At 45.3% G+C, this 24,759-nt stretch overlaps 1 protein-coding gene across 1 annotated transcript; it reads right to left on the bottom strand.

The window, feature by feature from the left end:
- Positions 1-3,085: 3,085 nt before the first annotated feature.
- On the bottom strand, positions 3,086-24,636 carry LOC127595511 (collagen alpha-2(V) chain-like). The gene is made up of 55 exons (XM_052057080.1): positions 24,397-24,636; positions 21,166-21,378; positions 19,603-19,821; positions 19,453-19,469; positions 19,031-19,063; positions 18,911-18,943; positions 18,769-18,822; positions 18,467-18,559; positions 18,306-18,383; positions 18,184-18,228; positions 17,420-17,473; positions 17,253-17,306; positions 17,038-17,091; positions 16,898-16,951; positions 16,766-16,819; positions 16,634-16,678; positions 16,508-16,561; positions 16,384-16,428; positions 16,191-16,244; positions 16,003-16,101; positions 15,879-15,923; positions 15,707-15,805; positions 15,577-15,630; positions 15,380-15,487; positions 15,210-15,263; positions 14,700-14,798; positions 14,529-14,582; positions 14,353-14,451; positions 14,217-14,270; positions 14,077-14,130; positions 13,518-13,571; positions 13,378-13,431; positions 13,211-13,255; positions 13,023-13,121; positions 12,632-12,739; positions 12,494-12,547; positions 8,177-8,230; positions 8,001-8,054; positions 7,866-7,919; positions 7,674-7,781; positions 7,171-7,224; positions 7,020-7,073; positions 6,765-6,926; positions 6,574-6,681; positions 6,390-6,497; positions 6,254-6,307; positions 6,073-6,180; positions 5,921-5,974; positions 5,740-5,847; positions 5,488-5,541; positions 5,303-5,410; positions 4,892-5,228; positions 4,618-4,808; positions 3,821-4,060; positions 3,086-3,741 (listed from the first exon to the last, which is right to left on the bottom strand). Exons 1-55 carry the CDS (start codon positions 24,491-24,493, stop codon positions 3,595-3,597), a joined length of 4,740 nt encoding a protein of 1,579 aa, XP_051913040.1. The 5' UTR covers positions 24,494-24,636; the 3' UTR covers positions 3,086-3,594.
- Positions 24,637-24,759: the final 123 nt, after the last annotated feature.

Raw genomic sequence — 24,759 nt, forward strand, 5'->3', positions numbered from 1 at the left:
CCCCCCCCACACACACATACACATTACTTTAGATAACTATCATGCGTGGTCAAAATGTGCCAAGGTGGGATCCGATCGGGTTCACGGATGTAGAAACCTGATGATGTTGAAGTGGCACTCAAGAAAAGATTTCTAATCAGGAGTCGAAGAAATATAAACATGACCACGATGAAACTGAAGAGAATGAAGGGGAGGTGTCGTCCACTGGAAATTTTCTAGCTAGCACACACAACTCACACATCTGGCTCGGGGCATGATGAAGACACTTGAGTGCAGGAACATATGACTCTTGAGAACAATAGAATGAGTTCTTTTCCACACTTGAGAGTATGGGGTGCGCGCAATTAAAGGGTGAGCTATGTGGCCTGCATGTGTGGAGGCGACCCTTTCTGGGCGGGGACACAGGATGTCCGCACAGCCCTCTCAGACCCCCACAGCCTCAAGGCAGAGTCCAAAGGGTGGAGGCATTCATCACATGATCATGTTCAAGTGTGACGCTGGTCCTGATCTAACATGATAAATAATCTCAAACATTTTACACATTGTTCCACCTACAAAAGAAATTACGTGTAGATGTCAAAGTGACACCAATTACCAATATCAAAAGACAGTAGTGTAGCAGACGTAAATATCCATAAACTGAAGAACATAAACCAAGACTACATAACAAGGACACTTGAACAAAAATACTGTGAATTACTAGGCAAAGGCTATGAGAAAAAAAATACAGAAAATGTCTCGGGAAGTCAAGCTCTTCATGCTGGAGTTGTGAGCAAGGCTCACTAATCCGACAGCCAGTTATAGGCGTGGCATGGCTTTTAAAGAAAAGAAGTAATGCGGCCAGATTTGGGACAGGTGCAACTCGTGAGTGAATGCCTCTTCTCCAGCTGGAGACCGAATAAACAAAACAAACACGACAGGATCATGACATTGTGACACTTCACACAGCCTATTACGCCTTCCCTTTTCATTATTGAAGTTAAGAGATTGTTTTGTTGTCTGATGTAGGTACAGTAATATTAAAGTGAATAACCTACTTTCAAACTTGCATGACAGTTATGAATGTCAAAACAGCCTCTGCAGTTAATAGTTCATTGTGGGCAAAGTTCAACACTGGACTGAATGTTAATCAAACCCATTTACAATTATTTAATCATACTGGCTGATTTAACATTTAAGTTCAAACAGCATGGCGGAATAGAAAGAGTGAATACTACTTCCATTCATACTTTACTACTCCCTTAGGAGGGTTCACTCAGGGAAAGTCAGGTTAGGAAGATTAGCTATCAACAAGTTTTCCAGTGTGAAAGTGATTTGATCTATGATGAGGATGATGATGATTAGAACAAACCACCCCAAACAATCACAGTGTTTCAAAGCTGAAGATTTCATTTCCTACAGTGGACCAGTACGTGCAAGGCGTATGGTCAGTCTCGTCTTCAGCATCATCTGCCAACAGGAACTTCCTCACTCCTCTTCCAGTTTCCTGCCATTGTTCTCTATGCTGCCACCATATGAGACTCCGCCCAGGATCCTGGAAATGGTGGGATGTTAAAATGGTCCATTACCCTTAACAATCATGGATGGCGGTGGGGTGGTTGTGTGAGAAAATAAATGGTCAAACATTTAATATCGGCAAACGTGTTCCGCAATGTTATCTTCAGATTTGTTCATCTGCATTTCATTCCTGCATGACAGCATTAGTTATCTGTGGGAGTAATCTACATTCCAGGCGGAAAATGACAAAATGTGTCATCGTACAACAACTCATTCCCACAATTGACAAACCATTGTGGCATATCCCACTTTGAATATAAACGTAATATAAATGTGGAAGCACCTCTCTGGATGTTGCTGAGGCGTTTTGGAGTGACCGCAGAGAGATGCAGGTTCATATGGTGTGCAGGAAGGAAAAGGAGTTGCTGGGAAATCTCGTACAGAGGCTCCTTCGTGAGCAAGAGACATCCCAGCTGGGGTCGGCTGGGCGTTACTTCCAAGTCATCTCTGGGTCGCAGGCGCCTGGAGAGCCTGCGTGGATAAAAGGAGCCGCCCAAATGTAAAAACTTTTAGCATGAAAGTGAAGTTACATGTGACTAGGGCAGGGAAAATTTTAGGTATTTTCATGGGGATTCAGATAAAATAATTCCCAGACGGAAAATGTACGTGTCACAGCAGCACAAAGCAGAGTGTTTACAAATTAGAATAACAATACATGAACAGGGTAAAAATAGAATAAAAACACGAGACCAGGGGAGCCCAAGTCTGGTCCTCGAGAGTCCCTATCTAGCCAGGGTTAAATTCTTTGTTTGAATTGTTTTCAATAAACATTTTGGAATGGGAGTTATTTTTAGATGGAGTGCGTTGTTTTGATTTTTGAATGGGTTATGATTTTGCAGCCCTTTGTGTGAAAAGCAATCAAATTCAGTAGCATGTATGGAATACCAATGCATACATTACTGATATCGGATAGATTTTCTGTACTGTTTGACAAGCTTCTAAGTGATAAAGTCTGTCTGAAATGGGCTAGATTCACGCATATCCACACACACCTCAGAGTCACACCCTCATGTTGAATTTTTACGCCCGACATGAAAATAGCCAACCCTCTAAAAATGACCTCCTCCACCGATGCCCGGCCTAGCTGCAGGAAGTGGGGAGAGTGGGCTTTCTTTCAGCGCTGGTGCGGCGGCAAGGTCGACCCAGAAACATGTGCAGGCTGAACTTTGGCCCTTGTTCTTCCTGTAAGGACGCCTTGCTCCTCTCAAGCTCTTTGTGCTCGCTCACACACCCGAACATTTACACATGTTGAAATGGGGAAACGCCTGCCATGTCAGCATGTGTCCTGAAGCTAGAAGTCATTTGTGGCCTAAAAGAAATATGTTTTGTGTAAACTACTTGGTTTCATTTCAGCCACCCAGTGAGGAAGTTCTTCCATGAGGATGGCAGGATAGAACTGAGAGTTGCTGCAAATGAACAGTACACCCTAGTGGAGAGACTTTACCTGGGCAGTATTTTGTTGTTTCATACATGTTCAATAAATGTTATCTTATTCTTGCGCTTTATTGCGTGGAATGAGCTCAGCTACCCCAGAAATAATGACATTTATTCTAAATCAATTGTCAGCAATTAAAAACAAATAAATTTAAATTTACAGTCAAGCATGTAGCATTTACAGGTGACATTTCAAGAGTTTGAGCAAAACACACAAAACATTTTTCTTTGAAAGACTAAATGCCTGTGAACAGAACTTAATTTAAGATCCATAATTTTATTCTATCCAGAAAGTGGCAGCTACACGTGCAAACTTAAACGTGAATGTTCTGTATTGAAAATGTTAGTCTGTCATTTTCTTAATCTGAATGCCTCACAAGGTATCTCATCTTTTAGAGTTAGGCAGTTGTTGACATCACCTTTACTCAAAAGACTATATGAAGGTTCACAGACAAGATGAATAAATAATGGTGGCCTTCCACCAGACACGCGTCTTTTCCAGCTACGTGTGACAGGAACGGTGTAACTTTCATCCACAGCGCTCACAGGAAGTGGAGTCATTTTCTCAAATTCACACACAATTTTTTTTCCTGGTGCACTGTTTTATGAGAAACACACAGGTCCGATGTCAAGGCCGAACTCCTGATTGGCCTTTCCAATGTCCATGGGAGCAACGTCTGCAATGGGCAGCCTGATTGGGGTTTGAGTCCTGTATTCCAACACTGTCTTCGCCCAATTGCCCTGAGACTTCTGGGGGGAAAAGGAGAGACAAAACATGCAACTCTTTCTCATCTCTGATATTGTGTTCTTTCATTTGTTGAGGACTTACCGCACAGCCGTCTTCAATGACGGTGTATTGCAGGCGGTTATTGCCTTGCGCCCTCAACTCTTGACCGTTGGCCCCTTTGAGGATGAGGGCTTTCTTCATGCTGCCCTTGCCGTCTTTATAAGCCACACTGTTCTTGCAGTGGTAGGTAATGCTCTGGTGGCACTCTTTGGAGAGACGCTGCAGGAGCTTCACTTGAACTGCCACTGTGTTTGGCTGCTCCTCGTTGTTTCCGTAGCGGAACTGAAACGGGTGGGCACAGTTAAACTTATTTATTCCCAAAAACACTCACAAAAGATTTCAGTAAAGGGAAAACATTACAATGTGCATCTTTAGCCAAGTATCCACCAAGCAGTGGAAAATGATGGTGCCACAATGAAAAGGTCCCAAAAATGTGCCATGTACTGCAATGAACTGAATGGCACTGCTCAGTGAAAAGTGGACTAAAGTTGCCCCCCGATATTCATGGGGAGAAAGCCATACCACAAATAGCATGGTAGATGTGCAACCATAATTTGTAAATTACCCTGGCCAACCATTGAGTGATTCTTTACTTCATACCTGTTCGGCAATGGTAGATGGTCTGAAAAGGCTACATTGGCTTGAGCATGCTTTTATTGATGTGCTCTTCTGAAGGGATAATGGAAAGTGCTGCAGTTTACCCAGCAATCCATGATGGAGGTTTGGTTTCTAGTCTGTCTTTTCGAAGTTTGGTTTTGAATTGGTCAATGGTTGTCCAAAAGTAAGTAAAGAAAGTAAAAGGCTATCAGTGCAGAGCAATAATCATTTTATCTGCTTACTGGGGTTCCGCCATACATCTGGGCTGCGAACCAAATGGGTTTGTTGACACTGGGAGTGGATTTTGTCCACCAGGTTTTGCGGGAAATATTGGCTGGATTCGCAGTGATGCAGGTTTCACCACTATCCATGTTGCAGAAGACCTTGATGGCATCTGTCGTGCTTCCTTGGTTAGGATCAATCCAATACTCGCCTGAATATAAACATAAATGTATTTTCATGGTGGAGAAGGTGTAAGGATTTTTTTTGAGGGATTATTGAGAAGGAAACTCTTACCACTTGGTTTCTGTGGGTAGCATTGCTTTATGTCTTGACACGTCTTTGCAGGGTTCTCCTTTGTGCCATCTGGGCTGCGAATGTTATGCACACGCCTGCTGAGAATCTTCAGAGTGGTATGAATGATGACGGGACTCTTATCAGCACGAGCCTCATCTTTATTAAACTCTGGAAGTGGAGGAGGGTCAGCCGCCACATCATCCTTGAAAAACTCCACAGCTTCTGGCACGGCATGCTCATCAAAATCCAAGGGAGCTGCAAAGTACTCATTCAGAGCTGCAGTGGGAGGTCCAGGTGGGCCTGGAGGCCCAGGAGGTCCTGGTTCTCCAACAGGGCCCTGGCAATACGATTAAAATACCATGGGGGATTTGGTCTACAGGAAGACAGCATAACAGTGTACCAATGTGTTACCTGAACTCCAACGTCACCACTGTTTCCTCTGCTTCCAGGTGCACCCATTGCTCCTGGCTGACCGATGTTCCCCTCCTTACCAGGTGGACCCACTACACCTGGAGGACCCTGTGCAGTCAGAAGATAATAAACATGTAGGTCTCTTGTGTTTTGTCTTCAGTCAGCGAATGTTTAATGCGCCTTACCCTTGGTCCACCTGGTCCGACAATACCTGGAATACCTGCATCCCCTGTAGCACCCTGAAGGACAAAAAAAAAGGAAAAGTGGTCTTCATTCTTTTTTCTTCTCCTCAAAGATGCATACAAGATACAAGATATGATACATAGAAGATTGTTTGATGTTGAGAGGGAAGAAATTTCATCTGTGCTGTATGTTACACATACGTACAGCACATTTGACAATAAAGTTGTATTCAATTCAATACAATATCCACTTACAGCAATTCCTGGCAAACCGTGGAGACCAGTGAAACCTCTGTGACCTTTCTGGCCCCTCTCTCCTTGTTCACCAGCTGGTCCTTTTTCTCCCTGTAGTCCTTGGGGGCCCTAAAGAGATTTCAAAAGAGGTTCAATATCCTGTTTGACGATAGCAAAAGTGAGACTGTGCAGTGATTCTCACCGCTTTGCCTCGTACTCCAGGTGCTCCATGGGGTCCAGGAGAGCCTTTGGCACCCTAAATAGAAAATATCCAAACAACAGGAAGTAAAAGCAAAAGTACCATTACACTTGTGTTGTCATGTATGTTAGGATCACTGCATCGGTATAACTCACATTTTCACCTCTTGGTCCCGGACTACCTGTAGGTCCCACCGGACCCTCATTTCCTGGAGAACCTGGGCCTCCAGCCAATCCCTCTGGACCAGCATTACCTCGATCGCCCTGTAAAGTCATACAGTGACAATGGGTATACACAGGTGCTTGGACACAGGCCTTGTCACGTGTCTACACCTACCCTTTCCCCTAAGAGTCCGTCCGTCCCAGTAGGTCCATCTTCACCAGCCACGCCCTGATTCAACACATGACAAAGTTAACAAACAGACTCATACAAATGAATAGTTTGGGCATATGCTGCTGTAAAACCCAACAACCTCAGGGCCTGCATCTCCTCTTGGCCCAGTGGCTCCCACAGGACCAACTCCACCAGGAGGACCTTTTCCACCTGGAACTCCAGGAGCTCCCGGTTTTCCAGGCAGACCCTACATAAAAAAGAGGACAATAAATCTTAAACATGATCCACCTGAAGTGGTTGGTAGCTGGGCGAATCCGACGTACGGCGGGTCCATGCAGGCCTGGCATTGCTCCTTCTCCTCTCACTCCAGGATGACCAACAGGGCCTCGTTGCCCTGTAGCACCCGCAGGTCCGGGAGGCCCAAGAGGACCCTGATAGAGAAACATAAACCCAATCAACAAATGTGCACAGTATGTGCAGCAGGTGGTGCGTAATCAAACTACTTTCTACTCACCGGAGAACCGTCCTCTCCAGAATCACCCTTATCTCCAGGTGTGCCTGCCGGTCCTGGAGCACCAATCTCGCCTTGAAGTCCGGGCGCCCCATTTTCCCCACGAATACCAGGGGGGCCCTGCTTTCCAGTTAGACCAATGAGGCCATCTGCTCCAACAGCACCCTAGCACATACATTAACGCAACATTCCATGTGACAAAACCATTGATCAGTTCGAAAAGTATTATCTTTCCAAGCATGATCCAAGTGGACTCACAAGAGAACCAGGTGGACCGACACCGCCAGGCAAACCAGGGAAACCAGTAGAACCCTATCGGAAGAGACCGCTTATGATGATGCTTGTGTCAACAGCGGATGTGCTGAGCTTCTTGACAGAACCATAGTGGGTGGTACTAAAGTCAACTCACCACTGCGCCCTGTGTTCCTCTGCCACCTTTTAGTCCAGTCAGACCGACCGGGCCCTTAAACATACATCTCCATTAGTTCATCAAGTAAAATATTTAGGAGGAAAAATATGACTTCTTAATTATTCACTATCCACAACCTACTACATGATGTGTTAGCTACCTATTTATTGTTGAACGAGGCGTTTTGAATGGTACCACTTTGTGACAAAGCTACATTTACATATTAACCACCTGTGCACCAAGATTCTCTCACTTTTTAAAACTCATGGCTCACGACTATTAGTCAGCTCCGAAGTAACAAAAGCCCTACTCGGTATTGGCCGCATTTTCGAGAAGGTGGGCTGGGTAGTGGCTCAGTTACATAGAACAGGACTACCCCCTCAAAACAGGCACAGTTATGTGAGGCTGAAAATTAGCAGGTTTATTAAGACTACTGGGAACTGGTTTAAAAAAAATTGAAAAAAGCATGCATCCCTAAATTTAATTTTGTTAGTAATGCACACCTGTACTCCCGGTGTGCCAGCCATTCCTGGTGGTCCAGGTGGTCCTGCCTCTCCCTTAAGGCCTGGTTCCCCAGTGTCACCTTTCACCCCAGGCTGACCTTCAGCACCCTGAGAAAAAACATACAAAGAGTAAGCAAGTGAGGTTTGGACCAATTTCAGAATTTTATAGAATGTTTTGTACTGGTGACTTACAGCAGCTCCAGGGAAACCTGCTGCACCCGTTGCACCGGGCTCACCGGTCGAACCCTGTAAATGGTAAACACTTGAAAGTCAGAAGCAACAGTGATTATTCATCATAAATTCTGGTGCCAAAGGTGTTTTACTCACAGGTACTCCTCTTGTACCTCGGCGTCCGTTGGGTCCGGGGGAGCCTGTTTCTCCCTGAAAAATACAGACGCACACAGAAAAGCTGGGTTTTGTATTACCTCACTCAATTGAATCAAATCAGTATTGTAAAATGTTGATGTTGTTTAATGTAAAACTTAAACATCAACAAGTCTTACCTTGGCACCGTTGGCTCCAACCGCACCTGGAGGTCCAACTGGACCAGACCCACCCTTTAATAGACAAAAATGTGTTACTGCAAAGTATTTGCACAATTTGGAAAAAATACTTATCCCACACATTCATCAGACCCTCTAATAGTTTAAGGCGTGGGTTTTAATTCAAGACATCCACATTTTTTCCTCTTAGGGCCGCATCCTGAAAATTTGACAGGTGTATGGGCCAATTTGAAATTCTTCAACTTTAATTTTTTTTCAACACACAAATCCATCAATTTTTAAGTGCTTTGTCACAGCTTTCAGTTTCTATGGTGAATAGTTAGGGAATTGGGTTGGTCCTCAGCCATCTTTTGAATTTAAATAGATCTCTTCACTGGTCAAAAGCTGATGAATCTTCACATTCAGAATCAAAATAAGAACAATATAAGCGGACTAAGCAGATTATTTTGAACTAGATAAAATCAATATGAGAACAATCTGGTGGTAGATGTCAGGAGTGTCACACATTGTAATTGTATTTCAGTTACAGACTCCCTCAAAGGGATGTTATGCCTGTGAAACCATATTAAATGTCTAATTGCCGTTATACGCAACAAATTGATGCATAAATCGTTTTTAAGTCAGAAGTCAAGAGTAGTGGCTGTTTAAATGACTGTAAAAAGGGTTTTGGTAACCGCCAAAAATGCAATATCTGAAGATTGTTATTCATTATGTATGACAATTTAAAATGTCCCCTCCGTGAGCCGTCACCTTACCGTGGTGGAGGGGTTTGCGTGTCCCAATGATCCTAGAAGCTAAGTTGTCTGGGGCTTTATGCCCCTGGCAGGGTCACCCATGGCAAACAGGTTCTAGGTGAGGGGCCAGACAAAGCATGGCTCATAGACCCTTATGATGACTACAATATATGGACCAAGGTTTCCCTTGCCCGGACGCGGGTCACCGGGGCCCCACTCTGGAGCCAGGCCTGGAGGTGGGGCTCGTTGGCAAGCGCCTGGTGGCCGGGCCTACACCCATGGGGCCCGGCCGGGCACAGCCCGAAGAGGCAACGTGGGTCCCCCTTCCCATGGGCTCACCACCCATGAGAGGGGCCAAAGGGGTCGGGTGCTATGTGAGCTGGGCGGCAGCCAAAGACGGGGACCCTGGCGGTCCGATCCTCGGCTGCAGAAGCTAGCTCTTGGGACATGGAATGTCACCTCTCTGGCAGGGAAGGAGCCCGAGCTGGTGTGTGAGGCAGAGAATTTCCGACTGGATATAGTCGGACTTGCCTCCACACACAGCTTGGGTTCTGGTACCAGTTCTCTCGAGAGGGGTTGGACTCTCTTCCACTCTGGAGTTGCTCACGGTGAGAGGCGCAGAGCAGGTGTGGGCATACTCATTGCCCCCCGGCTCAGTGCCTGTACATTGGGGTTCACACCGGTAGACGAGAGGGTTGCCTCCCTCCGCCTTCGGGTGGGTGGACGGGTACTGACTGTTGTTTGTGCATATGCACCAAACAGCAGCTCAGCATACCCACCCTTTTTGGAGTCCTTGGAGGGTGTGCTGGAGAGTACTCCTGCTGGGGACTCCCTTGTTCTGCTGGGGGACTTCAATGCTCACGTGGGCAATGACAGTGAGACTTGGAGGGGCGTGATTGGGAGGAACGGCCCCCCCGATCAGAACTCGAGTGGTGTTTTGTTATTGGACTTCTGTGCTCGCCACGGATTGTCCATAACGAACACCTTGTTCAAACATAAGGGTGTCCATATGTGCACTTGGCACCAGGACACCCTAGGCCGCAGTTCGATGATCGACTTTGTAGTTGTATCATCGGATTTGCGGCCGCATGTTCTGGACACTCGGGTGAAGAGAGGGGCGGAGCTGTCAACTGATCACCACCTGGTGGTGAGTAGGCTCCGATGGTGGGGGAAGATGCCAGTCCGTCCTGGCAGACCCAAACGTATCGTGAGGGTTTGTTGGGAGCGTCTGGCGGAATCCCCTGTCAGAAGGAGTTTCAACTCCCACCTTCGACAGAGCTTTTCCCATGTTCCGGGGGAGGCGGGGGACATTGAGCCCGAGTGGACCATGTTCCGTGCCTCTATTGCTGAGGCGGCCAATCTGAGTTGTGGCCGTAAGGTGGTTGGTGCCTGTCGTGGCGGCAATCCCCGTACTCGCTGGTGGACACCAGCAGTAAGGGATGCCGTCAAGCTGAAGAAGGAGTCCTATCGAGCCTTTATGGCCTGTGGGACCCCAGAGGCAGCTGACGGGTATCGACTGGCCAAGCGGACCGCGGCTTCGGTGGTCGCCGAGGCAAAAACCCGAGCGTGGGAAGAGTTCGGTGAGGCCATGGAAGCCGACTTCCGGACGGCTTCGAGGAAATTCTGGTCCACCATCCGACGTCTCAGGAGGGGGAAGCAGTACACCACTAACACTGTGTACAGTGGAGATGGGGCGCTGCTGACTTCGACTCGGGACGTTGTGAACCGGTGGGCAGAGTACTTCGAAGACCTCCTCAACTCCACCAACACGCCTTCCTTGGAGGAAGCAGAGCCCGAGGACTCTGAGGTGGGCTCTCCTATCTCTGTGGTTGAAGTCACCGATGTGGTTAAAAAGCTCCTCGGTGGCAAGGCCCCAGGGGTGGATGAGATCCGCCCGGAGTTCCTCAAGGCTCTGGATGTTGTGGGGCTGTCCTGGTTGACACGCCTCTGCAACATCGCGTGGTCAACAGGGAGAGTGCCTCTGGATTGGCAGACCGGGGTGGTAGTCCCTCTTTTTAAAAAGGGGGACCGGAGGGTGTGTTCCAACTACAGAGGGATCACACTCCTCAGCCTCCCTGGTAAGGTCTATTCAGGGGTGCTGGAGAGGAGGGTCCGTCAGGAAGTCGAGCCTCAGATTGAGGAGGAGCAGTGTGGTTTTCGTCCCGGCCGTGGAACAGTGGACCAGCTCTACACCCTTAGCAGGGTCCTTGAGGGTATGTGGGAATTCGCCCAACCAGTCTACATGTGTTTTGTGGACTTGGAGAAGGCGTTTGACCGTGTCCCTCGGGGAGTTCTGAGGGGGGGTGCTTCGTGGGTATGGGGTACCGAACCCCCTGATACGGGCTGTTCGGTCACTATACCACCGATGTCAGAGTTTGGTTCGCATTGCCGGCAGTAAGTCGGAATCGTTTCCAGTGGGGGTAGGACTCCGCCAAGGCTGCCCTTTGTCGCCGATTCTATTCATAACCTTTATGGACAGAATTTCTAGGCGCAGCCGAAGCGTTGAGGGAGTCCGTTTTGGGGGCCTCAGTATTACATCCCTGCTTTTTGCAGATGATGTGGTGCTGTTGGCTCCTTCAAACGGGGCTCTACAACTCTCACTGGAGCGTTTCGCAGCCGAGTGTGAAGCGGTTGGGATGAAAATCAGCACCTCCAAATCTGAAACCATGGTCCTCGGTCGGAAAAGGGTGGAGTGCCCCCTCCGGGTCGGGGGGGAGATCTTGCCCCAAGTGGAGGAGTTTAAGTATCTTGGGGTCTTGTTCACGAGTGAGGGCAGGAGGGAGCGAGAGATCGACAGGCGGATCGGTGCAGCGTCTGCTGTGATGCGGACGTTGTATCGGTCTGTCGTGGTGAAGAAGGAGCTGAGCCAAAGGGCGAAGCTCTCAATTTACCGGTCGATCTACGTCCCAACCCTCATCTATGGCCACGAGCTATGGGTCGTGACCGAAAGAACGAGATCCCGGATACAAGCGGCCGAAATGAGTTTTCTCCGCAGGGTGTCCGGGGTCTCCCTTAGAGATAAGGTGAGGAGCTCGGTCATCCGGGAGGGGCTCAGAGTCGAGCAGCTTCTCCTCCACATCGAGAGGAGCCAGATGAGGTGGCTTGGGCATCTGATTCGGATGCCTCCTGAGCGCCTCCCTGGTGAGGTGTTCCGGGCATGTCCCACCGGGAGGAGACCCCGAGGAAGACCCAGGACACGCTGGAGAGACTACGTCACCCAGCTGGCCTGGGAACGCCTCGGGATCCCCCGGGGAGAGCTGGAAGAAGTAGCTAGGGAGAGGGAAGTCTGGGCTTCCCTGCTAAAGCTGTTGCCCCCGCGACCCGGCCCCGGATAAGCGGTAGATGATGGATGGATGGATGGATGGATGGATGAATTTAAAATGTTTGTAGCTTTTAGCAAGAATCATGGAAGATTTGGTTTCACAGGCCAAATAGAATGATGTAGTGGGCCGAATTTGACGCTGTAGGTCTCTGCTGTGGGCTGATAAAAAGTGGACAGTGGTCCAAAACATTTTTTGACACCCATGATTTCAGACATTCAAAGTAATTCTTGTTTCAGATAAATCTGGTACAAAAAACTCACCCGAATTCCATCAACTCCAGCTTTGCCTTCGAGTCCCATATCACCCACAGAGCCCTGTTTGACGAGATCCACATTTGGCCTTCATGTGTCAAACACTGAAATTGCTTTAATCAGGAGTAGGTTGCAGGCGGCACTAACCACATCCCCTTTTGGGCCTGAGGATCCTGGGATGCCTCTTTCCCCTGGCATGCCCTGGAGTCCTGGACTTCCTGTTTCTCCAGTAGCTCCCTTTACACCAAATTTTCCCTAAAATACACCAGCTTTCAGGTGAATAATATTTACTGTAGCTAAAATTCGAACAAAGAAACAATGACATTTATCCTTCTGATACTTGTATTCTTTGGCATTCGACTGAGCATGATTAGATTTGTTCTTGGTTTTACTGTTTGGTGCTTTCTACCGTCTTTATTACCGATTTGCTTTACTGTTTATTGTGTATGTTAAATTGCTCCATGTACAGCACTTTGTATGCAGCGATGGCTGTTTGAAAGTGCTCTATAAATACAGTTGACTTGACTTGACTTGATACCTTCAGTCCATCCGGGCCCGGACTACCTGGACTACCCTTAGGTCCCTGCAGTCCTTTGGGTCCGGTTTCACCTCTGCCACCAGGAGCCCCTCTTTCTCCCTGTTGGTACAGCGTCATGATAGCCATGATGTACAGCAAGTGGATTCAATCATGACACTGTCGAACCAAAGCAAGAGCCACTGACTTACCCTCAATCCGGAAGTTCCGGCAGAGCCTTCCTCCCCAGCAAGTCCCTGAGGGCATCATTCAAAATACTTTATTCATTGGTCGTTACAGAAATATTCTGTGTGACTTTTTTTGATCCGGAAAACGTATTCAAAACAAGAATGCTTTCTGTCTGATTTTATTTACACACCTCAGTTCCTGGTTTACCAGATTCACCGGGTGGGCCCGGCACTCCGGGCAAACCCTGAGAAACAGACATGCTCGTATAAACAATCATGCTCATGCATAACGTCTATTATTGTAAAGTTTTTGTTTGTAGTGGTTTCTCACCTGAAAGCCAATGGGTCCCTGTGGACCTTGCTCCCCTCTCTTCCCTGCAGAACCCTATATGACAGAGTATGTGATGAAAAGCAGAAAAGGTGCAGAGCATTTTGCTGATATATTTCGGAATAATTCATCAGGACACTAATTATCTCCATATTTCATACACACAAAATTAATATTGCATGGAGCTTGCATTTTTTAAACTGTTCTCAGTAAATGTAGAGGATAAGGCTTCAATGTGGAATATTTTGCATGATTAGTGAGGATCAAGCGGCTCAGAAGATGAATGAATGAATGAATGAATAGTGCATAAAATTGAGAGATGATGGATTCTGCTTTTTTGTGTTTGTTTTTGTTTTTTAATCAGAGGATGTAGGCACATTTTTGTTTTCAACTGCAATTCAATTCCCCCATTCCCTGCAAACTCCTATATTTTCCCATTCATTCTCATGGAAATCTTACAATATATTACAATATACTGTGTGTAGGTTACTGTATGTATTGAATTAACCCAATCATGCTTTTATCAAGGGAATGTGGTGAGAGTCCTGAGCGTGCCACTCACCGCTGGGCCAGTTGGACCGGCAGCGCCCTCCTCGCCGTCTTTTCCATTCACTCCCTGGAGGACGTTTGAAGTATTTTATCATGATTTCACTTCTTAATTGGATTGATAGTCAATTCACTTTTCAATCGAAAATAACATACTCTTTGACCCTGTGAGCCAGCACTGCCAGCGTCGCCATTCTTTCCAGGATCACCCTGAAAGTTTCAAAGACATCAGCATCATCTATGCTGTGTGTGAGCTTTTCATTCTTAGTTAAATGAAACAAGTTATACTGACAGTGAGGCCTTTTGGTCCTGGCAGGCCCATGGGTCCAGCTAAACCACGACCTCCTGTGGAACCAGCTGGGCCTGGTTTGCCATCGTCTCCTGCTGAGCCCTGCAGGAGACAACGTCAAATGCTCAAAAATGCAGCATTGGCTTTAGAAAGACTCACGAAGGAGAATTCTTACAAACCTGTGGTCCTGGTTTGCCTTCTCCTCCTTCAGCACCGATAATTCCAGACAGGCCCTGTTAGACAAAACATAGCATCAAGATTGGATTTATGAGAGGTGAAGCTGTATGTGACAAGATAAAAATTTGTTCCTCACAGCTCAGTGTCCAATTGTGGTTTGAAAAAAGGCTTACCCGAGCACCAGTTAAACCCGGCTCACCAGGTCGTCCCAGATCTCCTGCTGGACCTTTCAGGCCCGCTGCGCCTGGCAGCCCTCTTTCTCCCTGAGCTCCCTGTGACAGCAGAAAAGTGCATTTTGAAAAGAGAAAAATAAACTGTTGATCTGGTTTCCTTGTAAGGCAAGACCAGACTAGTAAAGGCAGGCTTATTCGTATGGCCACATACATACACAGCGTTATTCCATAGTGCTTTACAGAGCACTAAAATAAAAGCAACATGGCAGAAGAATATTTCTGATTTATGAAAAAGGCAGCAGGAAACAAAGTTTTCAGGTGACATTTAGATGTAACAAAAGCATGAGCAGATCTCAGGTGTTCAGGAAATTTGTTACACACTTGATGAGCACAGAAACCCAAATGCTGGTGGACTTGGTATCATTTTGGTTCTAGAAATACTCAAACATCGGAGGGATCTGGAAACCTGAAAGGGAACTCAAATGTCATGAATTCGTTCAACAAACTCACTTTTGCACCAGGAAAACCATCTGTGCCAGGGAAACCACGATTCCCAGGGATGCCCTAAAACAAATCCATGAAATAAAATGGTATGACACTTTTCGCATAACAATGCGGATGACATTTGTAACTATTTAACCTGCAAAGCTTCCCTGTTATGACATATTGGGACAACTCACTGTCTCGCCAATAGGTCCCGGGTCACCGACAGACCCCGCATCACCTCGAGGTCCACGCTTTCCATCATCTCCCATGGGGCCGATCAGACCTGGAACACCATGGTCGCCCTGACAACAAGTTGCAATTACACAATGTTCACCTGTGTTCCACTAAGTTATAATTGAAGCGATGTGTTTTGATGTTCACATTTACGCACTCTTTCGCCTTTCATTCCAGCTTCTCCTTTGACTCCAGCCACACCGACGTCACCCTGGAGAAAAGATGGCTCTTTACGTTCAGTGACAAAAGACATAGAGAAAGTGCTGTATCTCCTTCTAGACTGTTACATCTTGGCCTTTTGGTCCCTGTGCTCCTGTGGTTCCCTGGGGTCCTGGGGGCCCAACGGGGCCTACAAGTCCTGATGGACCCATGACACCTGCTAGGCCCTGGAAAGAAACGGTCGACTCAATGACTAACTTCACTGATGCCAAAAGAGAACTTGGTAGTTGTCTCACGTACTGTTGCCCCCCTGGTTCCTGGGGCTCCATCGGGGCCTACGGATCCCTGTTAGTAACCAATGACATGTTTAGTTACAGCAATATCAACTTTTCTGCTCATGAAACACATTTCTGCACATGCTGACCTGTTGTCCGGTGGGCCCTGGTGGTCCAACGTGACCCGCATCTCCTCTGGGTCCCTGCTGACCTGGACTCCCTCTCACACCAAGAGGTCCCACTTCACCCTGGAGAGGTTCAAAGTATCATAGAAGAGGTCAATCGTGGGATTGGCTAACCTTATTGATCTAATTTCAAAGCAAAACTATCATTGTACCTTCTGTCCTGGGGCACCTGGGAAGCCTGGTACACCAGGGATTCCAATAGGACCCTGTGGTTGAAGGAGATCATTATTATTTTGAGCCCAAACTTGACTGTCAGTCTGATGACTCCAGCTTTAGAAAATGTCTGACTCACTTCACGTTCATTCTGTTTGCATAATGACATGAAATAACATAAATTGTCCTTACCAGGGGACCTGGCTTGCCAGTATGTCCGGCTGCACCGCGTTTTCCCTAAACCAGAAACAGATTGACTGTCTCAATTCTGCAACATTTGGGGCACTAAACATAGATGACAGATGATTGTGTTTACCACGGAACCAGGTGGGCCCGCTCTTCCTCGCTCTCCCAATAAGCCTGGTGGACCCTGAAAGAAAATTTGTTCTCAGAACCTGTCTACATCAAAAATGGTGCTGTGTTTCATGTATGTGTTGCCTACCACTGGGCCAGGAGCACCCATGGCACCAGGAGTACCAGACGCACCCTGCAGAACACAATGTCAAGGAGTCATTGAAGCTTAAAAAAACATTGCCTCTGGTGTTGCATTTTGTCACTTTTATTAAAATCTTACCTTGACACCGGCAGCACCAGTCTCACCTCTCGGACCAAAAATGCCCGTCTCACCCTGTTGGAAAGAGATTTGCAAGTTCTGCGCTTATGTCCAAAAGCATGAAACAATTTTAAAGAGCCAACAGGGCTATACCTTGTGACCCTTGAGACCTGAGACACCTGGAGTACCCGGTAACCCTCGTGCACCCTAAGGAGATGACATCATTTAATATGAACTCAACCGAACAGAACAATAAGCCAGAAGAGCGGTGTAGGGGGAAATTGTTTGTTTACCACTGATCCTTGGAATCCTGGCTCTCCTGTGGCACCAGGGGGTCCAACATCTCCCTATGCGAATAAAAACAACAGTTACCCGTTATAATCAAGCTAACCGTCATTTTGGTACTACAGTACAAACAATCTGAACAACAAAGATCTTTACAGCATGCAGGGCTTAGTAAGACTATTGAATGAATGAATAAGTGTTGCTTCTGTGATGCTTTACTGACATCAGGGCCATTTTTTCCTGGCAACCCTTCTGGCCCTCGAAGACCTGGTTCACCCTATGGATAAACACAAGGAAACGTCAAAGTTTCAGACATACAGAACATATCTGTCTCCAGTCCATGAATGCACGCTTGGCATGAAAGTCCTAATGGCAGTGTGAAGACATTACCATTTGTCCTGTCTCTCCAGCCTCGCCTGGGAGTCCCTGGCCACCGGTTGGTCCCTGGACAAGAACAGACAACAAATGTTAGCTAATTATAGCATTCTGTCTTCTGCCTGTGTAACTCAAGTCTTGGAAGTCAGCGGTTATCATTTTTAGTGGCCCAATAAAACAAACTAAGTGTCACAACTTACTAAAAGTTTATATTTTCACTTTAAACCAGCATTTTTCCCACCAAATCCCTTCTTTCCAAAAATCCAGCAACTGTCCATTGAGGGAAACCGTAACTATGATATGGCAAAATGACTGACACCCTTTTGTAGCCATCTTACAGAATCTTCTACTTAAGTGCTGAAAAGTTATGAGGGAACCTTTGCCCCGTTTTTTTATATTTAATGCTCACTATGGTCATAGTAACGACCAGAAGAATGCCTATTCTCAGTTGAACTACTTAATAGATGCCAGAAAGTTCAAGACATGGCCATGGAACCTTTTCTTGCGATATTGAGAAAGAAGGTCAAACCCCATCCCTTAGGATTTCTACTCTTTTGCTCTTATATTCTTGGCCACCCACTCGATGACTCTGCCTAGCCCATGTGACAATGTGTGACATCATGGCCTTAACTGAAATTCTGTGATACGTATACCAAGGGTGTCTTATATTGATATGCCTAGCCAGGAGGAAAGATCACAGTGACACAACAGATAGCTACACCTAGCTCAAATCACCCAACTAATTATAAAGAGGCCTAATCTAACAGTGCCAAACTTACTGGTGGTCCAGTCGACCCAGGAGGTCCTCTTGGTCCTGATTCACCCTGAAACATGAACAATTCATGATTATGAGCTGCATCGTAATTCCTAAAGTTAAATGGACATACGGGTGTGCACTCACCCTTGATCCCGAGACCATTCCACTCAGGCCCGCTGACTTCTCATTGAAACCTGAAGCCATTTGTGACACAAAGTTCCCCTTTGGGTGACAAAAAAAAAATCGACATTCAAATACGTTTTTTTTTTCTTTTTCTGCTTATCAGATGCTGCAGTCAATCTCACCCCAGGAAGGGAAGGAAAACCAGGGGGGCCGGGCTCGCCTGGGTTTCCTGGGATGCCAGGCTCTCCATCAAACCCCGGTGGCCCTTGGAATCCCTGTAGATTGCATTGTGATTTTTTTTTACACTAACACTTTGTCATCAGTTTAAAAAAGATATATTAGATATACAGGTTTTTTTTACTTCTTGTATTTGCACATCAAAACTATAAAAGATTTATTTCTAACTTTCCTAGCTGATTGGCCCTACCGTTCATTTTAAGATCAAAGTTCAAGGACACAACCTCTCACTGAGGTTCTGACTTACCCTTCTGCCTTTAAACCCTCTATGTCCAGTTCTCCCTTGAGCACCTGGAGGACCCTGAAACAGAAACACAGCAGATACATTCATTTTTAAATATATACATATATTCTAACCTTGCTGGTACTTATATCTAATAAAAACTCACGGAGGGTCCTCGAGGTCCAGGGATTCCCACCAGCTGAGTGAGAGAATATATTAGCATATCATCATGTTTCAAATCAAGACAGAACTCTTGAACTTGCAGAAACTGAGATTTACAACTTACATGTGGAACATCACCTGGTTCACCCTTCTCTCCCTGTATAAGAAAGAAATCAGTCTTAACTACATAAGCAGGTCCTTTAGATACTTGGATATTCAAAATTGTGCTATTACTTCAGAAGACAAACATTTCATTACATGTATAACTGCTCTGGAAATACTGACATCCCCCCCAAAACTGACCATTTTTAAAATACTTGAATTGATGAAAATATTTTGGTTTGAAATAATGGCAATATGTCAACACTAGTTTTTAAAATAAACTAAAACACAATCCTTCAAAGATAAGATAAGATCATGGTAACTGATCATTTCAGGAATGTCAGAATTTTTTTTCCAGAGCTTTAAGTCCATGTTATATACTTCCCACTTCTTATATTGCTTAAACTGAGTGATGGTATTGAAAATGCAAATGTCATGACTTACCCTATAACCCATGATTGCTAGAAGAAAAAGTGGTGAACAAAAAAATATTATAAAAGTATGTTACAACTTGTGATTGATGCTTTAACTTTATACAGCAGCGCACCCTTCTGGTTAGGATGCATAACTACAGATTGATCCGTGTGGCCTTACCAATGTGTCTGGTGGCGCTGGCCAGGTTTTCGCAGACTGGGCAGCACTCGCCCTCTGGGGTCACCATCCTTTGGCAGTTGGGCACCATCTCGCACTGCACGTCGCTGCAGATGCTCACGCCGTTGTCGCACACGCACACGCTGCACGGTGCAGGCTTCCAAATGTCTTTGTTAGCGTAGATCTCGCCATCCACTTCGCAGCTCAAGTCTTCCACTGGAGCTGCAGCGAGGTACAGAATGAGTCAAAGACATCATCAATATGCCGGTGTGTTAATCTATCCATACTAGCAACGAGTCATCACGGACAAAACTCTTCCACTACATGGTAGAATTTTACACGGAGTCAGTTTCAGTATCACAAATAGTTAATTGAGAAGAGAGCATCATTATTTCTTGTTTGCAGTGAACCCCTGTGTATTCTCAGATTTTTTCCCCCTCGTGTTTTCACTGAAAAACAATTTGCTGTGTTTGTTCTCAGGCCAAAGCATTAAAATCCCTTCTGTGGCATGTTGATGACAAGGAACTACAGTATATTGAAGTAGTTTAGTTAAGGAGCTTCATTTCGACATAACTAGTGCCTTGCCGCAATCTTTGGCATCTAGGTGTTAATTAAGGAATGATGTGGAGTTGAGGAGTGTCATTTAGACAAAGGTAGGGCTTTCCCACCATCTTGTGACAGCATGGCACCAAAGATTGATGTTGAAGTGGGTAGAGAAGCTTAATTTAGACAAAAGTAGTGCTTTGTCACCATCTTTGGAATATTGGTTTGATTGATTGAATATATTTGGCATAGCACAGGAGACACCACGATAAAACATCCCATCTCTCATTCAGCCAAAACCGAGTATAAAAACAAAGTAAAGCCAAACGGCTTATTTCTTTTGTTGTCTCTAACATGAAGGTATAAAACAAAGACATAAAAGGGCCACACATGTTATCAGCAAATCAAAATAGCTCAAGGAAGGCCTTTCAAGCATTCAGTCAATTCAAATACTTTCAAATAAAGCCGATGTACTCCAGTTCTTTCAGGCACAAAATACGAAATGATGTCAGCAGCAGTGGAATGGGACTATACTTTAAAACAATACAAATATATAAATTAGATCGTGATATTGAATAAAGGAATTATGAAACTATGTTGCAGAGAGTTGCGGAATGTCATTTAGACAAAAGAAGTGTTCTGTCTCTATCTTTAGGCGCTTGGTGCCAAGAAACTATGTTAAAGTGGGTGAGGGGCTTCATTTAGAAAAATAGTGCTTTGTCACCATTGTGTGGACTCTTGTTACCACAAACTATGATGAGTGGAGCAATTTTGTTTAGACAAAAGCAATGATTTACCACTGTCTCGTGGCATATTGTTATCAAGGAACTATGTTGAAGTTAGCCCAAGTGCTTTATTTAGTAGCTATGAATAAACTCCATCCAATGTAATTACATTGGATGGAGTTGGATGATTATACTTTCTTTTTGGTGGTGCATCGTGGAATTTCCTGATTAAACATGTTTTGACTCAATAAAGGTTCAGAAATATTGACAAAGTGACACAGCTTAAAAAAAAAAGAACCTGCAGAAGGGTCTGGCGTGGGAGTGGCCACAGGGGTGACACACACCGGGCAGCACTCGCCCTCCGGGGTCACCGACTGGGTGCAGTCGCCAAGGTCAACGCAGACCACGGCCTCACACATGGCACTGCCGGACTCGCACACACAGATCCTGCAAGGTTCAGGGCTCCACATTTCTTTGTTGGCGTACACTTGTCCATTGTCAGCACAGGTTTCTATTTGGAAGAAGTCAAATGTGCAGTTTGTATTACATGTGAATGCTTTACGTCCTAGTCATTAGCACAAATGCATTACAATTCTGACATTCACGCTTCGAATGTTCTCCCCATGCCTTCTTGGGTTTCTCAACAGGTACTCCAGTTTCTTCCCACATTCCGAAAACATGATTGATTTATAAATTGAAGAGAGAATGGTTGTTTTTCTGTATGTGAGCTGTGATTAACCAATAGGTCATTAAAACAATGATATGGACAGATAAAAGAGAGATGAATTGCAGTACGAGAGATTGTGCTGAATTATTTGTGGTGTCCCACCAGACGTCATGGTACTTTAAATGTACATAAACCATGAAAGTCATTCAACAAAAAAAATCTTGTTCTAGTAATGTTAGAATTAAATTTCTGACCATTTTTTATCTAGGTTGGAAAACAAAAAAAAACATTCAAGATGGAGCTCAAAGAATAATTCAAATGCACAGATTGATGGTGTTCCCAAGAAAATTTCCTAAAATGTAACCCCTGTGTTCTTCTGGTGGGTACAGTGAAAATGTCCTTGCCAGCATTATCCACCAGATCAGTGATTCACTTTTTTTTCTGTATTCATTCTTTATGTGTTTGTTGGTACACTGGTCAAGGTTGGGAAACACTGCACTAAATAGTGCTCGTGATTTGGGCAATGGGATTTAACTTTTTTTTAAATTACTTTGGTGGAATTATTCATAGGTATGCTTAAAGCAATAATTTGTAAAGTTATGTGACAAAGAGGTTCTGATTCCGTTAATACATAACATTTACAGAGAATCACAAAGGGAGTGCACACAGTGAACTTGACGGGGGCTTTCCACTGCTGTGTACGATGGAACTTAGTGATTAAGGAGTAATTAAGTTGTGGTTCAACTCATGTATCATCATGACAAGAATTCACCAAGTGACAGCAATCTGTCTGGCTAGACAATGATTTTGACTCTTGTCTGCATGAATCATGTCATCTACCTGTGATGTAAATTATTATTACATGTATTAATTGCTTGGATGTGACTTTGAATTCAAATGTGTTTTGGGTGAACTATTGCCTACTAGTGAATGAACTAACTCGAGAGTCCATTTGGGCCACTTTTGTCCAAAATGTGGCCACCTGCTGCAGGCTTTGTGAGCGTTTCCATTTGGGTCATAATTATGTGGTGAGGCCTCTCCCCGCGCAAGACGCTGCTTCTCACCAGCAGCAGTTATTTTAGGGGAAACCGCACTCAATGTTATATTCGTTGGCTTTGGCCCGAAACGTGTGGTTCGTCTTTTTTGGGAGGAGGGGGGTGGGGTGCGCCACGCCCGCAGGAGCGTCCTGCACCCCCTGCTGTAAAGCTGAGAATATCTGGTATATCTTGTGCGATATTACATTTGGATTATTTTCCTCCCTGTTTGCAGAATTCAAACTTGAAGTCAGAATGTGTGTTTCTGATGAAATACACTTTAAAATACGATCACCACTCTCAAGATAATGAAAAACAAATAAGGCTGAATTTAAAGAACAAATGTTGACATCACTGTGCCATTATTTTAAATGTCAGCCATATAAGTGAGGCGGTCTAAGCCACCAGAATTCTTCACAGCAGTCCAAGTATGAAATTTATTACAGCCCACGTGTGGAGCCATTTGCGACACCTGCCTAAAAACACCACCCTCCACCTGAGCAGCACAAAGAAAGCAATGATTTAAATCACAAGGCCAACATATTGACGTTGTCTCTTCCAGTGGAACATAATCCCGCATCCTTTCACTCAGGGTGTGTCTTGTGTGCCTCTGGGACCAAGTCTGACCAAAATTAGTGGCCTGCTTTTGTCTGTCCCGTCCACGAAGCCACATCATTACAGGAGTGGAGCTCGAAAGCCCTTCATTGGGTGCCGACTGAAATAGACCGGCTGCCATGCATGCTCCTCTGAGCACATAAACTCAGTGGGAGCAGAGATTTTTTTTTTCAGCTTGGCATCTATCTCTGTGATGTAGAAAAAGTGCCCCCAAAAGGTTAAATCACACTTTTTTTATTTGAATGTGGTTTTATTCCTGCACATCACATGTTTAACTTCATCAACAACCTAAAAAGTCCACTTGTAAAACTTAAGGGACAATTGCTCGATGGATGAGAATGAGGCCTGTGACCCCACCTCCTCTTCCCTGTGCCACCACCAAACATTAATTTTGATACTCTTTACATGACGTCACAAATGACATCACTGTGATGCAGGTAGCCTCAAAGCAAAAGTTAAAAATAAATGAATAAAAAGCAGAGTCTTAATCCTATTCATTTTTGGGATGTGCCTTCGAATCTCCTCAAAATGGTAAGAGGAAGTATGGGATGGGGGGGAGGGGGGGCAATAAATCCATCAATTTTTTATGCCGTGTGGGTTTTCAATGGTGTTGTGGGCAGCCTAGATTTTACCTAACATTGGTCAATCGATGGCGTTCACCCAAAACTGGGAATATGCAGGTGTCAACTGTCGTTTTGAGTTGTAATATCAACAATCAACACCAGATGGCAGCCATGTCTTAGTTAGCCATACACTGGGTCTTATGCTGCCCTATCCTACAACCTGAGTAGGCCTATTAAATTTTCGCACATTTGGAATGATATGGAGGACAAACATAGGACCTCAATAATATTACAATGATGAAAGAGTTGATTTATGGGAATAAATTAATTATTGCACTTAATGCTGGTTTCTTGTTCGGCAGTTTTCTGGCATCTTTGAATGGTAATTTTTTTGCAAAAACATTACACTATGTGCTAATTTTGTTGAGATTTGAACCTAGACCCTCTCAAATGCAAGGCAAAAACACTACTCCGTACTGCTGTCAGGAAAAACACCACGATTTTAAGTCATGATAGATATCTATCAAATAAAATAAGTAGTCCCCATAAAATCACAGTTGGCAAAGGGACAAAACATGCTAAAAGACATGGTCTGCTATTGATGGAAACATGCTTTGTAAGAGGCCCTCAGATGAAGGGAAGCTACTCACCGTTTTTGGGGTTTTCCTGGCAGGAGACAGTAATCACCTGAGTTAGGGAGATGGCAGCCAGGAGTACAGTAATCCTCATGTGCACAGAGGGGCCCATCTTTGCACGGCAGGCATGCAAGGACCTCACACACAAACACACACACGCTCAGAGGAGGGCGAGCCCGAGCTACAGCATCCAGCCCGAAAGATCAGAATATCCCCGAGTGCACCGGACTCCCGGAGGTGCTGGGCTCCTCCTCCTCCTCCTCCTAACTGCGTCTTCCTCACGCCTCCTCCTCCTTACTCATTGTCGCTTCGCTTGAGGGCCAACCTCCCTGGCAGACGCCACTCTAGTCTTTGAACAACGCACAAATTAAAGGCTGC

The sequence above is a fragment of the Hippocampus zosterae genome, chromosome 2 (genome assembly GCF_025434085.1).
Source record: "Hippocampus zosterae strain Florida chromosome 2, ASM2543408v3, whole genome shotgun sequence".
In the NCBI taxonomy this organism is placed as follows: Eukaryota; Metazoa; Chordata; class Actinopteri; order Syngnathiformes; family Syngnathidae; genus Hippocampus; species Hippocampus zosterae.

Coding starts and splice junctions, on each gene's coding strand:
- LOC127595511 (XM_052057080.1), bottom strand. CDS start 24,493: ATGGGCCCCTCTGTGCACATGAGGATTACTGTACTCCTGGCTGCCATC. Junction 16,679..16,765: donor CTGGTGCTGCCGGTGTCAAG/GTAAGATTTTAA, acceptor TGTGTTCTGCAG/GGTGCGTCTGGTACTCCTGG. Junction 15,264..15,379: donor CGGGACCTATTGGCGAGACA/GTGAGTTGTCCC, acceptor GATTTGTTTTAG/GGCATCCCTGGGAATCGTGG.